We start from the raw sequence: 18,500 nt of genomic DNA on the forward strand, positions 1-18,500 counted from the left end.
AGATTATTTGCAACACTGTCAAATATACAGTAACAGTGCAAACTAGATTTGCATGTCCACAAGGAAGTACCAGTACTTACCAGGCAGCTGTTAGACTGTTTATTAAAATTACATCATGCCACATTTATATTAGTATGTAGGTGGCTTTAAAAGACCCATCATATTTGTCTACGCAAATACAATTGAAAAATCAATACCAATTCAGTATGCAAACATTACAAGGGCATCAGAGCTATCGGTTACATTTTTAATTGTAGCAAATACTCTGGAAATGAAGTCTGCAAGATCCACAAAGAGAGTGGCTTCACCTCCTCATGGTAGCGTCTCTCTTCCTCCTCCACCTCTTTCTGTGCCTGCTCCCACTCCTGCTTTAGCTTCTCCTGCTCACGTCGATATTTCTCCTGTGATCACACAAAGACATTTAATGCAGATTTCAAAGTTATTCATATCTAATACTACAAACTTATTATCTGCAGGACTAAGATCAGAAGTAAAACGTTTCATCAATGTTGCTTCCCCACACACACACTCACACAAACGCAGGGATGTCTTCATCACAAGCAGGGATTTGTGCATCATGCTAGGTTATGATCAGAGTGTTGTTAAATGTCAAATATTTCATCAACTTTTAGCTGCTAAATTGTGCAAACCGATTTGGAAGCTATTCATAATCAGCTCCTAAGGACTTTCAAAAAGTATTTCAACATTTAAGTGTTACTCAAAATCTGCCATTATTCATTCTTCTGTGGAACATAAAATATTCAAGTGCCTCTGTTATGCTATTTTAAAGATTTTAGAGGTTTTGGAGGTTTCCCACAAGAGATTTACATCTATCTGAGGTCAAAACAAACATTATATTCATAAAATACACGTTTCATTGTCTTTCAAGAATGCAGTTTCCTTCCATGGGCCTGTTCTGCTCTGATTGGTCAGATCTGCTGTGATTCGTCTACTTCTAACAGCATGTGTCATACAATTAAACATCTATTATTATATCTGAATGCGGGCTTCCTCAGCACTTGTAAACACAATGATACAAACAGAACTAGTGGTCAATTATTGTGTCTGTTTTGCCATATTTTCATTTAGGTCCCATGGTTTTGCCTTCTTAGTGCAGATAATAATTCAGATGCCAACAACACAAACTCTCCCTGGCCTCAGCTGACACGAGATTATTGGGCTGTTATTGTTGGGCAGCCATATAGAACATAGGCATTATGCAAATCTAATATAAACCTACATACTGTAGGCACCTGCTTCAAATGTTATCACTCCATTGAATCGCAACTATCAGGGGTTATCAGCTGATAGATATGGGTCAGTAAGGGTCTTCTATGCCTACTGGTAGGCTCAGAAGGCTGTTATCATCCATCCACATGGGTAATCATTTATACTAATAGAGAAGAATCCAGATCCAGATCTGTTTTTATATTACTGTGATGGTTGGGTTTAGGGTTGTGGTAAACGTTAATAAAATACAATTCATGGAAAATTAATAAATAATATAAATAATTATCTTTAACTTCTGGCCATAGCCGTATTTGTGATCTATTGCCGATTAACCATGTGAATAGATGATAACAGTCTTCTCAGCCTACCAGTAGACAAGGAGGCCCCCACTGGCCCACATCTATCAGCTGATAACCACTGATAACACCCATTCAATCGAGTGATAAAACTCGAAGCAGCTGCTATAGGTTTGTATAGGAATTAATACTGCAATTACTGTCATTAATATTTATTTCAGGCAGTTCTGAATCAGTTCTTTCATTTGAAAGACAAGAACATGTACATTGATATTTTAAGACCTTATACAATGTACATTTACATGCATCTACAATAAACAGATCATAAGTAATATCTGAAAACACAAAAGAGGCACACAATGGATATCTTCCACAGAAGACAGCAAAACATAAACAGTTTAAATACAACTGTAAATGTAAATGAGGGCAGATTTTACATTTTTTAAATGACTCCTTGTAAGTGTCCAAATACTTTTAGGAGTTGCTGTAAATGTAAATGAGGGCAGATTTTACATTTTTTAAATGACTCCTTGTAAGTGTCCAAATACTTTTAGGAGTTGCTGTACTGTATATTGATCCTCATTTGGTTTTAGTCTAGTGTGCAGCTGAAAACCAGGCAACAGCCCAATTGTGGGTTACAAAATCTAAAACATGCATCCTCTCTTCTTATCAATCAGTTCTGATTAAAGGTCACCTGAGAGAAAAGATGAAGTAATTCACTGAATTTCAGTTATCCAGTTAGATTAGGGGGTGTTCACACTTGTAGTTTACACTTCTTTCTTGTTTAGGACTGGACCAAAAACATTTAGTCTTGTGCAAACACTTAAGGTGTCTAAATCCACTTTTTATGTGACAATGTCACTTTAAGCTGAAGTGTCTTGAAAAATATCTAGTAAAATATTATTTACTGTCATCATGCCAAATATGTTTAGAAATGTGTTGAAAAAAATCTTCTCTCCGCTAAAAAGAAACTGGGGAAAAAATAAACAGGGGGCCTAATATTTCTGACTTCAACACAGTTGAAGTCTGAATTATTAGCCCTCCTTTGATTTTTTTCTTTTTTAAATATTTCCCAAATGATGTTTAACAGAGCAAGGACATTTTCACAGTATGTCTGATAATATTTTTTCTTATGAACAAAGTCTTGTTTGTTTTATTTCAGCTAGAATAAAATCAGTTTTTTTAAGATCCATTTTACGTCAAAATTATTAGCCCCTTTAAGCTATTTTTTATTCAGACTGTCTACAGGACAAACCTTTGGTATACAAGACCTTGCCTAATTACCCTAACCTGCCTAATTTAATTAACCTAGTTAAGCCTTTAAATGCCACTTTAAGCAGAAGTGTCTTGAAAAATATCTAGTAAAATACTATTTACTGTCATCATGGCAAAGATAAAATAAAGCAGTTATTAGAAATGAGTTATTAAAACTATCATGTTTAGAAATGTGTTGAGAAAAATCTCTCCGTTAAACAGAAATTGGGGAAAAAATAAACAGGGGGGCTAATAAATGAGGGGGACTAATAATTCTGACTTCAACTGTATATATACATATTTACATTTGAACCCTTTACTTTTTTTAAAATGTAAAGATGTATGTATGCTGCTGACATTAGAGCAGCTTTTAGTTGGTCAATGGCACAGTCTTTTTCAGAAGCCTTAAAAATAGCAATGCACCAAATTTGCATCTTTACACACTTCCTTTTTAGACTAGCACAAAAGAGTGCACAAATGGGTACAAATACATTTGCTATTTAAACAAATCGTGCAGAATGTGAAAATGATACCTGTGCCAGGCTGAAACTAACAAAAAAATACTTGCGTCACACTGATGTGTTATACTGTCATACTGTGTTGCACATTGCATTACATCAGGCGTCTGATAGGGCCCTTAGAGTTAACGCTGTAATTTTTAAAGGGATAGTTCACCCAAAAATGTACATTTACTTACTATTTACTCAAGTGGTTGTAAAATATAAATATTGAAAAGAATGTTATGGAAATCCACTGACATCCATAATAGGAAAAAAATACTATGGAAGTCAATGGCAACTTTTCAACTTTTTTCAAAATATCATATTCTGTGTTAAACAGAAGAAAGAAACTTGAACAGATGATAGAATCTGCTATGGTTGTATTAGCCCTTTAAGATAAATATAAAGATATCAAAAATGCCCTACTAAATGTACCAAACATACAAAACACTGCAGTGTGCTGGGCTAAATGTGCTTGTTGTACATGTGTGTACATGTGATGATATTTAGTAACTCATAAAGAGCTAATAAATGTGTAAAGAAGCCTCAAAATTCCTCTGTCACGCATATACAAAGATCTGCTGCAAGAGAATGCATTTCTAGAACCTTTATAACTGTAATGGGCAACACTGCAAATGTGATGAGAAAAACAAGATATGCTTGAGTATTCTAGTTTTCTACTTGTTTACATGTCTTCGAGTTCATGTATCTGTCAAACCCCACCAAAAATTTAAGGTAGGAAGCCTATTTAGTCTGCCTACTTGTGCATACAAAGGTTCAGTTGGCAGCATTCACACCTATTCAAATGAAATGCACTAACAAAACTGAACCAAACCTGCCAAGTGTAAACACACCCCATCACTTTCTGTTATCAAGTAAAATATAGTTCATTTATTTTGAAAGAAAAGTAAACTTAATCATGCAATCTAAAGGAATCAGCCAAAAATGAACATTCTGTCATCATTTACTCACTCTAATTACATTCCATTTGAAAAGAATATGGCGTTATCTACAGTAAATGAATACCCATGCTGCTTTTTACTTCAATCAAAGCAAACGGTAACCAAATGGTGTCTTTAAAAAAGCAGCCTGTGCATTCTAATGACAAAATTTTCATTTTTAGGAGAAATATATCTTATATGCTTAAGCAACATAAGCATAAAATGCTGATTGGCTGGTTAGTCTATAGTCTGCTTGACTTGTAGAGACTAAGCATGCTCAGGTTGTGCTCTTGAAGCTGCTTTGATTCTCAGTGCTGGCTCAAGCTGGGCTCTCATTACTCAAGCCGTTGTACCTGAAGCATACGTTCTTGCTCTTGCTGCCACCTCTCCTGACGCTTGCGCTCTTCCTCAGGGTCCCAAGAAAAGTGTTCACCCCGATTCATCAGATTCAGCACTGTGGGAGGGACCTAACCGTACCGTCCGCAATTATATGCACCCACAAGCACACACGCCGAACGAGGGTGCACCAAACAACACCAAAAACAGTGAGAAAGGAAGTGGACAGAGAGAACGTTCATCTATTGCACCTAAAGTAGTCTGCTCTACTAGAAAGGACAGAGCTGATGATCATGAAAAGAGTTGAAAAAATGGAAAAGTTGAGCTGTTTTCTCATCTGGTATTGAAAATTTTCGAAAAGTGACATTTTGGGAAGTATTAAAGTCATTTAGCAGATTTTATGTAAAAAAGTTTATACAAATTTGTGTAAAAAGTAGATACAGTCTGACCCCTTTAAAGGTGCCATAGAAAGAAAATCTGGATATACGGGATAGCTAAATAATAAGTAAAAGGCAACATTGGCTCATTCTGAACACGTAGCCCTATATACATTTCAGGAGATCGTGAATTATTTAGCCAGAGATATATGTATGGCTGCATTTCAACTTAAAAACGAAAGCTATGGGGCGGTATGACGCCATTCCTTTTCTCGCTTACCAGCTGACTGCTTACCTCGGATGGATTTTTCGATGCTACCAGTTAGTAGTCTAGTACCTTGATGCATACAGTACATTGGCAGACTTGAGATGCAGAGTGGAGTTGACTCCAGTGAAAAATGGTTCCAGAAAATAAGTTAAAATAAGTAAATAACAGAGTGAGAATGAAATCTGAAAACGTGGTAAAAATCAGGGGGCTTTTCTTTTTCTGGGTTGCTTTTCAAAACACTGTCGGTTGGGTTTAGAGAAGTGGGTGGGCGGGTCAATCTGTGCTTTTTAAAACGCTATTAGTTAGGTTTAGTGAGGTGGGAGGATGGGGGTATCGATCAGTTGGTCTGTCAGTAAGTCAGTCAGTCGACAGCAGGTGCGAATGGCACTCGTGAGAGAAATTTGAGATCTGAAAAAGCATATACAGCGACCTCTGGTGGATTTGCGAAAACAAAAACAGCATAAAACATAGCTCCTGGGACGTATTTACTTTCTCCAGAAATGTACATAGGGGTACGTAATCAGGAATTCTCTAAGCCTCAAACACCATTGTTTCTATGTCCACAGGAAGCATCTGATTGGCCACAACATTTCCTATTTACATTCCAACAATCATCTTTATTTCTTTTATTAAGTTTATTTTAGCTTGTACTAAAATTATTTTGTATCTGGGACTACTTTTGTAAATGAGACAAGCAAAGTGTCTCATTTATTCACAGTGTATCAGAATGCAAAATGCAGGATATACGGATTAAACATGTATAGCAAAGAAAAGCTATAACGTCTGTTTAAATGCATCTTCTTTAATTTAACATGTATGTTGTGAAATTTGTCATGTGTGTTTGTAATGAGGCAACAGACATATGTAAATTGCTGAGTATAAGTGTTTACTGCACATTTATAAACTGTGTCAAATCACTCAATTATTACTGTGATTTTTCTGGGGCTGAAAGAATATCAATACACTTTATTGATATAAAAAACAGTTGTTTATGCAGAGGGTGATATTTATTCTTGCCTGTGTATTCACATAGGTTAAACATACAAAATACAACTCTAAATACACTTCTGCCTGCCCCTTTAGTAGAGTTTAATTATAATTTAGACTATAGGTTTTCAACAACACAACTCAGGGGCAAAAGATAATCTGGCAGCATCTCCTCAATTTATTTAAATATATTTTGACAGCTTAAGTATGATTAATTTGCATATGTTTATTTCAGAGCACACCATGCTGTATGGGTGAGTGTGTGTGTACTAGTATTAGTAGTTTACAATGACATGTCTATGGTTTCTGGAGAATTTGTGCACTTACCTAAGCCACATACCTTCTATTTAGTCTATGGGTCTGTGAGCTCATTTGGCCTCATGTGCATGTTCTGGCATGCTTGTGTGGGAGTGTCAGTGTTTACCTTTTTACTGGTAGTATGCTTGTGGGTCTGTTGATTTGTAAGAAGCATGCTATGGCTATAGCTTATTCTGTTGTGTTTATATATATAGCTGGTGTTTCAGTATCTGGTCATCAGTCAGTTGCTTTTCATGTCACTGTCTGTGTTTTATTCAGGAGTCAAGGTTGTCAGGTGATGTTCTTGTAAATCGAGTTTGTAGTTACTAGTACTTTCTTGTTTCTGAATTACTATCTGCACTGGCTTCATTTATGGATTTGCACAGCCATCATCTACAGCATACATTTGGATTTTCGGGGAAAAAAATAATAATAATAAAAAATAAATAAATAAATTATATATATATATATATATATATATATATATATATATATATATATATATATATATATATATATCGCACTTAGATTCTGTTGTTATTTTATGACAATGCCATCTTTAAAAATTCATATTAGGCATTGAAATGATGAAACAGATCACTCTGGACAAATCGCTCTGTTTCATGTACATTTCTGACCTTTATGCTCTAAATACATCTAAAGATTGCCATCAAAATCTCACAAGCCTGCTTTCTTGTTCCTTGGTAACAGTTAATCTCTGAATGTTAGATCTGGTTTCAGGAGCATGAGAAGTGTAGCATGTCATTGGCATTTTAACAAGTATTATTTTTACAAATCAGCAGTTCATACTTTTTTGAACTACACATTCAAAAAATACAAAAATAAAACAAAGAATCATGAGGAAGTTGATCATGAACTGTTTGTAACCTTTTGATTTTATTTAATTTGTCAGTTTTTTTAATGTATGCTGTCAGATTCCTTAGAATCAACCTAAATCTATGAAAAATTAATTCTATTAGATGTGGAAATGGTATAAATATCTCTACCTTTACAAAAAGCCAGATTCAATTAGTTAAATTCTATGAGTTTGGTTTACTTAATATTTGGGAACAAAATTGATGCAGCTCTATACTCCACACAATAGATGAATTAATAAGAAGCATTTAAAAGGCATTGGATTTAGCGATATAATTACATAAATCTTGTTCTTATTTGTTTGTTTTTGTTTAACTAACACATATCAATCCCAACGTTTATTAGTTCAACTATGTTAAAAGTATGTAATCCAAATCAAAATACATAAATCTTTTTTGTTAGGCCTAAATATTTTTAAGTGTAGTTGCTTATAGCTTGCATAATGTATGGACTGATTATTATGAGTTATATTATATTACTTTATAATTATGACTATTATTATTTATTAACTCTGTTTTATGTATTATATCATTACGGATTATAAGGACTTTTAAATCACATATTAAGATGTTATTCCGCATGAACATATTCTGAAGCCTTAATCCCATCCCATAGCTAAATTTAACCACTTACTTAATAACCACTAAATACTTCTTTAAATATTAATGAGCAGAAACTTTAATGAGGCAAACGTTGTCTAAATCCATTTTAACTGATCTAATTCTCTTTTGCAGAAAAATGATAAAATAATACCAGATGAAAAAACAAACATCATAAACAAACTGAAGAGTTCGAGGAAAGAAGGAAAAAAGGAATGACAGATGAATAGATTTAATGTCATTACTTACATTTCCATGAGCCTTTTCAGCCATGTCTGGAAAATAAAAACAAAGCACATTTTTAGACCTATTCTTTCAGCAATTTCATTAATAATTATTATTATTTATTTGTTTTGCTTGAAAAAAGGGCACTGGCTGTCAAATGTAAACTAAAAACATAAAAACAATCAATTAATAACTTAATTATCCTAATTGTTATATTATTATAAAGTTTAATCTAGACTTTTTCGAAAGAGTCACAATACACTCAACACTGGACAATTCAGTGAGACAAATGAACTCAGTGCAATACATTGTATTTTGAACAGACGTTTGAGCAAAACATTAAAATAAAAAATACACAAACACATAAAAGGTCAATAGTGTAAATTTAGCTACTCCTTTAGATAATGGAGTATTACAGACATTTTTCATATTCAATTCCCACCATGAGAAATAATATTTTCATGTCTCTCAGAGGTTGTGTGACATCACATACTGTAACAATGGGTTATGTGAGGTTAGACCACAATAACAGTCATGAATTAGTCTGGCTATTAACCAATGGGAGAATTCATTAGACGGGACTGATAGGGTGAAGAAATCTCTGCGCAATTTAGGATTACTTGACAACGCTGTTAACTGAGCACTGACAGCCAACTCTAAACAATGACCCAAACATGGGAAGAAATGAGAGTTTACCTTTGGCTTTTAATTGTATATAATACCTAATGGGAGAAATGAACTTCAGGGTGAAAAACTCTGGCTATAGTTAGTGTTGAATAACACTCACCTGCTTTGGTTCTGTATGATTCGGGCATGGATGATTCTGGCTCATTTGTTGATTTCTGTGGGGTCTTTAGCTCACTGACCTAAATTAAAATCCAAAGTCAAACAGATACAGAAAATACAATTATTTGGTTACAATGATTATTTTGATGGTCTCTTTTAAACATTTTGTTGATTATGAGTATTTTTGGAATTACATGTCAACTAAGTAATGCATGAGTACACTGTCAGGGGTAGTGAGATATGTGGAATGTACTTTCAAAGTAATTTGTAACTTTTAATCTATAAAACTTACTAGTATATATCTTAATACAGTACTACTCTTACTTAATTGAGGTCAATGGCAAAAAATTACAATGGATTAATCACCATTCACTACTAATTAAAATTAAAGGATATGATAATATTAATTGTATCTAATAATAAATAGTATCTAATACATATGTACTAGTGTCTTTTAAAAAGTAATAATAGTAACACTAATAAAAGTACTAGGATTAAGCACTAGTAACTAATGAAAAAGTAGCCTACTACTAAATGGAAATGATACTAGTAGGTAAACAAATAAGCGTTTAGGCTTGCCATACTAAATCTAGACAAGAATGAATCTTTTTAGCATCCATGTGTCAGTAGGGTAAATGCACAGCTAGTGTTTCTTTCCATAACAATAAACTTCTGGTGAACGGTTAATGCGACTTTTTAAAATTTTATACGGTTCCCTTTACAGCATCAATGTTGAAATGTAATTAAATATAATCGGTTAAAAAGACTTCAGCATTCATTTAGTTGTTCAAACATAAAACGAGATGAAAAGCCGTTTACACGCATGCGCCTGTAAGGATCAGCAAACTAGCGCAGAAACTCCATTGAAAATACTGGGGTAAAGCAAATTTTCATAATTTAAAGACATGGCGCGGAAAAATGTCATGATGCAGTGCTTCTTGTACATTCTGAGGCCCACTTTATATCGTATATCAATCAGACAGTGAAGATTTGATTTTTAAAGAAACAGACCTTAAACGTGCCGATTTTGTAACGGCATACAGTACACCGGAAGCGCTTGACCAAAGTCCTTCTGCATACTTTTGCATATACCCTATTGCCTGTGTGTGTGAATTCCACTGTGTATGCACAAAAAAGTACAATTACAATTTAGCTTTGACTAGATTAAGATGGCAATCTTTTAATACTAATGGGTGATAGATTACATGTAGTTGAAAGTTATTTATTGCCAACAGAATGTCTAAAAAGAGACCATCAAAATAAAGTATTACTTGATTCTTCTAATTACCATGATATACGCAGAGCTGGGTAGATTACTTAGGAATTCTAATCAGTTACTGATTACAAATTGCATGAGAAATTTTTTCAAGCACTAATATAACTTTTCTTATAATCATTTTCTCTATCATTTTCTCGTAATTTAACATTTCTTATGCATTTCTTGATTATTATACATTTGACTCCATTTGGATTATATTTAGATTACTTTTGTGCTAACCCTTATTTGATGTCACATATATTAAAGTAGAACAATCTTGCACTATTTTAACAGATTAAAAGAAAAATATATGCTGCAGTTTTTATCACCAACAAGAGCCTCAACAGTTCATAGTGAGTTATAGACACTTAATCTTTAAAGACACTAAGACTAATATGAATTGATGTGTGTTTGCTGACGTTAACACTCAAAACAATATCCCATTTCATGATTTTAAATCATTTACCAATAATTAAGCAAATTCCAAAACTGCAACATTACAAAACTAATATAAAAAAACACAAAAAATTCATAAATGTTAGTAGCAGGTTGAGAATTATCATCAAATTTAAAGTAAAAAAAGTTGCAAAATAATATTTTCAATCAACTGTGAACAGCTTATTGCCACTGTATAAATAATATGTAACCATTATGCAATCCAATAAAAAGTAACTGTAGTCTGATTACAATCATTTTAAAACGTAGTTAGCTCTGTATATATGCAAGTACTCTTTCCTGTACATGTGTATTTACAGTACAGTACAGCATGCAAAAAACAACAACAGAATTTAGAAATAAGCTAACCTGTGCAGAAAACTCCATCTGAATCACATCTTGTAGACTGGTCTCACTCATACCCATCTCATCTGTCTTCTCTCGATCTACACACGAAAGAAGAACATTTACATAAGAATATAAAGAAAAAAGGAATCAAATAATTCATACTATAATCAAATAAAAGCTGACCTACCTGTAACAGTCTCATCTGGATTTAGCTCCAACACTTTTGGGGATTCTGGGACATCTCCGACCTGCGGGACTGTCCGTCCTTCAATCTGAACAATGTAGAAAGACGTTATAAATGTTTCAAAATTCTACTCAGCTACTACACTATATAGAATGTAAATTATTGCTTGTTACAGCACATAGTGACCTCTGTGGTATCTCTGTGTTTCTCTGGGCTCTCTGCTGTGCGTGTGGATGAGAGCATGTGGACTGTGGGCTGAACTACAGACACTTCACTATCTGTCATGTCTGAGTCTGTGTGTTGGTAGGAAGATGAGAAGAACTGTAGATGAGAAGAATCTTCTTCCTCTGCTTTGTTAGGCCCTGTCTTCTCAATACTGAGGCTGTCATCTTCCCTTTCTCCATTCACTCGCACTCTTTCATCCACCTGAGAGATTAAAAATACAGTACTTACATTAATTTGTCTTGTTTTCTTAATAATATACTTTGTTTGATATTAAAAAACACTTACATATATTTAGTTGAGAAGCAAAAGTGTGTGCAATTACAAAGGAGCACATTTTAGTTACATGGTGTAATGTTTAAAAGCGTTTAAAATCCTAATCAGCAATACGAGATGAAGATGTGATAACATTATAAAAGTTGTTTTACTTTACACGACCTGACAAGAGTGTGTGGCCATCTAATACTACTCACTTTTTTTAAGTAAACTATTATTTTGGATAAAAATGATGATGATGCATCCACATCACTAGGTGTCACTGTAATGGAGGTCTAATTATATATACACTCACCGGTCACTTTATTAGGTACACCTGTCCAACTGCTTGTTAACGCAAATTTCTGATCAGCCAATCACATGGAAGCAACTCAATGCATTTAGGGATGTAGACATGGTAAATCTGCTGCAGTTCAAATCGAGCATCAGAATGGGGAAGAAAGATGATTTAAGTGACTTTGAACGTGGCATGGTTGTTGGTGCCAGATGGGCCAGTCTGAGTATTTCGGAAACTGCTAATCTACTGGGAATTTCACGCACAACTATGTCTAGGGTTTACAGAGAACGGTCCAAACAAAGAAAATATCCAAAGAGCAGCAGTTCTGTGAGCGCAAATGCCTCGTTGATGCCAGAGGTCAGAGGAGAATGGGGCTGATAGACTACCGCAGCAAAAGACCACACCGGGTGCCACTCTTGTCTGCTAAGAACAGGAAACTGAGGCTACAGTTCGCACATGCTCACCAGAATTGGACAATAGAAGATTGGAAAAATATTGCCTGGTCTGATGAGTCTCGATTTCCGCTGCAACATTTGGATGGGAGGGTCTGAATTTGGCCTCAACAACATGAAAGCATGGATCCATCCTGCCTTGTATCAACAGTTCAGGCTGCTAGTGGTGGTGTAATTGTGTGGGCGATATATTCTTGCCACACTTTGGGCATATTTGTACCAATTGAGCATTGTGTCAATGCCACAGCCTACCTGAGTATTGTTGCTGACCATGTCCATACCTTTATGACCACAGAGTACCCATCTTCTGAGGGCTACTTCCAGCAGGCTAATGCGTCATGTCATAAAGCGTGAATCATCTCAGATTGGTTTCTTGAACATGACAATGAGTTCACTGTACTCAATAGCCTCCACAGTCACCATATGTCAATACAATAGAGCATCTTTGGGATGTGGTGGAACTGGAGATTCGCATCATGGATGTGCAGCTACCAAATCTACAGCAACTGCGTGATGCTATCATGTCAATATGGACCAAAATCTCTGAGGAATATATCCAGTACTTTGTTGATTCTATGCTACAAAGGATTAAGGCAGTTCTGAAAGTAAAAGGAGATCCACCCCGGTACCAGTAAGGTGTACTTAATAAAGTGGCCGGTGAGTGTATATATATATATATATATATATATATATATATATATATATATATATATATATATATATATATATATATATATATATATATATATATATATATATATATATATATATATACACACATATTTTAATTAAGCACATCTTCAATTAAATATTTTATTTAACATTTATCATTTTTTACCATATAGCAGGTGCTTTAAAACACTTCTATACATTGTTGAGAAAAGTACACATTAAAACCGAGAGGGAATAAGAAATAGTAAAATAAAAAGTTTGTTTATTTGAATTATTATTTCTCTTATATTTCAGGTACCTGACCAGGAAATCTTTTTTAATTTTAATTTATTTAAATAAGGACTACAACCTAAGTTAAACAGTAAAATAATCCAATATAATTAAAAACTATTAAAACTATTTAGTAATAGTTTTAACTATTAAAAAAGCTACTTCATGATACTAATATATAATAAAAACCCTCAAAAACAACATACAGGTACTTTACAGAGGATATCAGAAGCAGGGAAGATTTTCATTTGAGCATAAGTCATAAAAAAGTTTCTACCATGACAAAAAAACAAAACAAAAAATAAACATACACTGTAATAAGCAATTAGTTGACTTTACTTTAAAAAAGCGAGTAAACCTGTTGCCTTAAAATTGTAAAGTAAATAAATTATGTGCATAAAGGTAAATCAACTTAATAGTTCCAAGTTACAACAGGTTTACTCACTCTTGTATATGTCTACTTGTATGTTTCTGCATGTGTGTGTGTGTGTGTGTGTATTTTAAATGGGCTCTGTGTGAGAGTTTTTGTCTTCGTATGGAGCACTTCACACAGAAAGGACCCATTCACAAACACACACTCATACCTACTGAACACTAGCACCCATTCAACACATGCCCACTTTAACTGTTAACACTCATTCCAGCCAGCAGAGGGCAACATCTGCCATTGTTGACGTGTTCTGAAACACTTTGCTAACGGAGAATATACAGCATAATTATCCAGGAGATTGCAGCTCAGTGTGGGTGGTGTGGCAGAGTACATGTTGCTGAAGTAGTTATATTGCTCCGAGTCTGCCCTTTAAGACATAATGGAGATCTTACTAATGTGATTTCAATATCGTCTTAGATGTTTGCTTTAAAGGAAACAAATATATGACAGAGCAGTTTGAGATTTACACTGCAAAATTGATTTTTTCTCACAACTCGATCTACAATTAGAGGGATACAAAGTTAGCGTTAGTTCTACTATAAAAGATCTGGGTGTCATATTAGACAGCAATTTAACTTTTAAAAATCATATTTCCCATGTCACAAAAACTGCTTTCTTTCATCTGAGAAATATCGCTAAGTTACGAAGTATGCTATCCATCTCAGATGCAGAAAAGCTAGTCCATGCTTTTATGACTTCTAGGCTGGACTACTGTAATGCTCTGTTTGCTGGCTGCCCAGCATCCTCTATTAACAAACTTCAATTAGTACAAAATGCAGCTGCCAGAGTTCTTACCAGGTCTAGAAAATTTGATCACATCACCCCAATTTTATCCTCCTTACACTGGCTGCCTGTTAAGTTTCGTATTGAATTTAAAATATTGCTTCTTACATATAAAGCTCTAAATAATCTAGCTCCTGCTTATCTAACCAATCTTCTGTCTCGCTACAATCCAACTCGCTCTGTAAGATCTCAAAACTCAGGACTTCTGGTAGTACCTAGAATAGCAAAGTCGAGTAAAGGAGGTCAAGCCTTCTCATTTATAGCTCCTAAACTCTGGAATAGCCTTCCTGATAACGTCCGAGGCTCAGACACACTCTCCCAATTCAAAACTAGATTGAAGACCTATCTGTTCAGTAAAGCATACACTTAGTGCACCACTTAGGGGGCTTCCACACAGGTTATGCATCTTGCTGATATACACTGTGAACATCAGCTACGCTAATTATTTTCTTTATTCTCCATTTCCACCTGGGGATACTCTTCCCGAGGCCCTCAGACTATGCAGAGTCACTGATTCGATCCAAGACCAACGACGAGATGATCCCAAGGTTTCCATATCCTGGACCTGGCCGAATCCTGAACAACTACTGCGATGGTCATGGAAGAGTGGAGAACATGAGACTGTTTCCTATGACGCTCCAGAGACAGACGAGTCTTCGCTGAGGCCAGTTTCCAGCCTCCGCCACTGAGACTGCAGCTCTGCACAAGACGTTTGGCCAGCGGAGAAATTAAAATGGTCGTGCCCAACTGAGCCTGGTTTCTCTCAAGGTTTTTTTTTCTTCACTTCCGCCTTTAGTGAAGTTTTTTTTCCCTCTCCGCTGTCGCCACTGGCTTGCATGGTTCAGGATCTGTAGAGCTCCGCATCGTTGGATTTGCTCTTCAATATTTGGACTCTCAGTAGTGATTATTAAACCACACTGAACTGAGCTAAACTGAACTGAACTTAAACACTACAAACTTAACTACACTGTTCCTATTTACTGTGACCTTTTATGTGAAGCTGCTTTGACACAATCTACATTGTATAAGCGCTATACAAATAAAGGTGAATTGAATTGAATTGAATCAGCAGGAACTCTTAAGTGATGTATGCTAGTCAACAGAAACATAAAGGGCAGAACTCGATGCCATAATCAAAGCTATGTTTTTGTTGTGTGACATGGGTTATGTAATAACAGAGAAGCAATGTAGACAGTGTTAAGTCATGTGACTAAAAGAGTAAAAAGGAAAACTAAATCACTGATAGTATGACAGCTAAGTTGTTTGATATATATCATCAAGGCTGAGAACAGAACAGTGCCAAAGGTAACTGCCGCTAATATTAGCTTTCAGTATGTTTATGTCTTGTAAAACTTTGAAATAGAGTGTCGTCAGTGTTTCATATGGCATGTATGTATTTCCCAGCCTGATCTCACATTGAAACATAACTATATTACGTTTTGTCAGTTTGGTGGCTAATTCGTATGAATTTGTATAAGTTCAGTCGTACGAAAGTGTATGATTTTAAAAAGGAGGCACCGAACCACGCCACTAAACCCAACTGTCATTGGGGGATGAGCAAATCGTACTAAACTGTATGAATGAATACAAATTAGCCTCTAAATCAAAAAGTTACAAATTGATGTGAGATTGTGTTGGTATTTCCTGGTAGTTCATTTTGTGCTGGGTTAGACCCCAGCTAACTTACATCCTCCAAATGCTGTTTCTAATATTAAAATCTTTCCCTGTTCTTCCGGTGCAGACACGCCACAAAGATGATACTTTTACCAATAGTTCTAGGAACTATGAAATTACTGCTCAGGTGCGAAACCCATCAAGGTCTCTAACAAAACAGATTTCTGACAGACTTTTGACAGCAACATTTTTAAAAATTAAACTTTTTAGACAGATTTGATGATAACTAATTGATTATTTAATTATTGCGATGCTAATTAGTGAAATTATACCAAAAGCTAAATACTTAGGTCAAAAATGTATTTTGGTAGTTAATTTACACAATTAGAGATCTGTTTAGAGACAGAACTCGTGAAAATGAGTTTCAGAGTGCAAATTATTAAAACAATACAATTTTAGCCATGTCTGTCTTTTCCACAAGACAGTAGAATGTTCCAACCATTATTTTAGCTTTACGAGGTGACTCTGCCATGCAAATGCATGCACAGTAATTACAGATTTGGTCAAAATTGGTCTAAAATGGACTTTGTGACAGCTACCCTGTTTTGTGATGTAATATACTAGTTCTACTTTGTCCCGTCACAGAGAAATGAAACCACAATTTTTTTGTCAATTTTTTTTAAGGTTTCAGTGTTTAAGTAGTCACTACACTTTTCCTTTGTATGGAAGAACTACTGGCCTGATGTACATAATACCTTTTTTTACCTTTTTTTCCAAATCTGTGTGGACATGGATCATTTTGACAAAGCTGCTGACTTCCAAATAAAAGTTTTAACTTCTGACAAAACTTCCAAATAAAAGCATTTAGACTTTTAGCTCATCTGTGACAGAATTGAAAGCACAAGTAATGCCTAAATACCTTGATTAGCTTCATCATCTAAAAATACAATTAGCGCTTAACTCTGTAGGAAGGTGGTTCTCAAGGTGAGAACCCTTGCTATTAATATATCAGTTATAATTTTACAAGGAGAATGTTGAGTTGTGTATCGTCTGTACCTTAACTGTTCTCGTCCCAGCAGCTCTGCTCTGTCTGTAAGGTTTTGGACCCAGTGATGGCCCATGTAAGCGAGATGGATCTGAGACACACTCTGCATCGGCCACAATTCCCTGTTCTGTGCTGTATCCCGTCACCCTTGCTTCGACCGTGGATGTGAACTTAGCTGCTGGGAGAGACTGCTGCCTTAGGTACTGCAGCACATTGGGTGAAGCGCTAAAGGAGGACGAGATGTCCTGGGAGATAGGGAGAGAGGAGTGACGAGTGGGGTCAGCCGACACGCTTCTCTCCAGCAGCTTGGGCAGTTTGAGGCGCTCCAGAACAGCCTCACTGATGGTGAAACGCTGGGCGTAACGATGCAGCACAGCCGCTGCTTCCTCTGGTGTGCGAGCTTTTCGATAAGCATCATGCAGCTCCTGTTCACGTCGCTCCCTTGTGGAGAACAAGATTATTTTAGTAACTGAAAACTAAAAAAAACTTGATGATTTCCAAAAGTCAACAAAATTTGATTAAACTATTAGAATTACCATATTTTATCCATAACAAACAGAAGATAAAAATAATATTTAATAGTTACATCAAAAAACAACAACATGCAAATAAAAATCCAGCATCCTTTTAATTTTTTGTCATAGGATTGGTGTGTTTACGTTAGATTAACAACACAGCAATAGTGTCAGCCTCAGTAGATTGGTTTTATATCACCAGGTTAAACTTTCTGACACCTTTAAGGCAATCAAATACATTAAAAATAAATATAGGCCACAACTGAACTTTGAGGATGATCTCTGAGTGCCGGTTTCCAAAATTAAACCAAGAATAGACGTGTGCTGAACATTGTGTCCACCAGTCTCATTAGCTGAGGTTAATATTAAAATAAACAAATTAATAAATGACAATAAAAACGATATGATTGTTATACTGTTGCACTTTATTGTGTTGTCAATATGCTCCAGTTTATATAGGCCTATTGTTGTGTGTGCAACATTTGTGTACTCATAACCACTTGCGAGGAATGTGGGGGTCGCAAGTCACTGGTATCGTTATTTTGGGGGTTGCAGGCTGAAAATTTGAGAACCCCTGGTCTAGAGAAATGTCTATAAATTGCACTTTTACAGACAAACATATTGCTCAAGCACAAGATTATATGCAAACACATATTTGAAGAGTTCAGATGCAAAAAAACCTCTAAATGCCATCTGAAATGTTCTTTTAAAATGAGCATTTTCCCAGTTTCCTATGTTTATATGCTG

General features: G+C 35.2%; 1 protein-coding gene across 1 annotated transcript in view; it reads right to left on the bottom strand.

Moving 5' to 3' along the window:
• Positions 1–18,500, bottom strand: part of limch1b (LIM and calponin homology domains 1b) — a 222,106-nt gene that overhangs the window by 13,051 nt on the left and 190,555 nt on the right. Inside the window, exons 13-18 of the mRNA XM_056472848.1 lie at positions 11,384–11,623; positions 11,201–11,285; positions 11,035–11,111; positions 8,974–9,052; positions 8,211–8,236; positions 309–401 (exon numbers count right to left, since the gene is read on the bottom strand). Of these exons, the coding sequence (XP_056328823.1) occupies positions 309–401; positions 8,211–8,236; positions 8,974–9,052; positions 11,035–11,111; positions 11,201–11,285; positions 11,384–11,623 (600 nt within the window). The remainder of the gene's footprint in view (positions 1–308; positions 402–8,210; positions 8,237–8,973; positions 9,053–11,034; positions 11,112–11,200; positions 11,286–11,383; positions 11,624–18,500) is intronic.

The sequence above is a fragment of the Danio aesculapii genome, chromosome 14 (assembly GCF_903798145.1).
Source record: "Danio aesculapii chromosome 14, fDanAes4.1, whole genome shotgun sequence".
Lineage (NCBI taxonomy): Eukaryota > Metazoa > Chordata > Actinopteri > Cypriniformes > Danionidae > Danio > Danio aesculapii.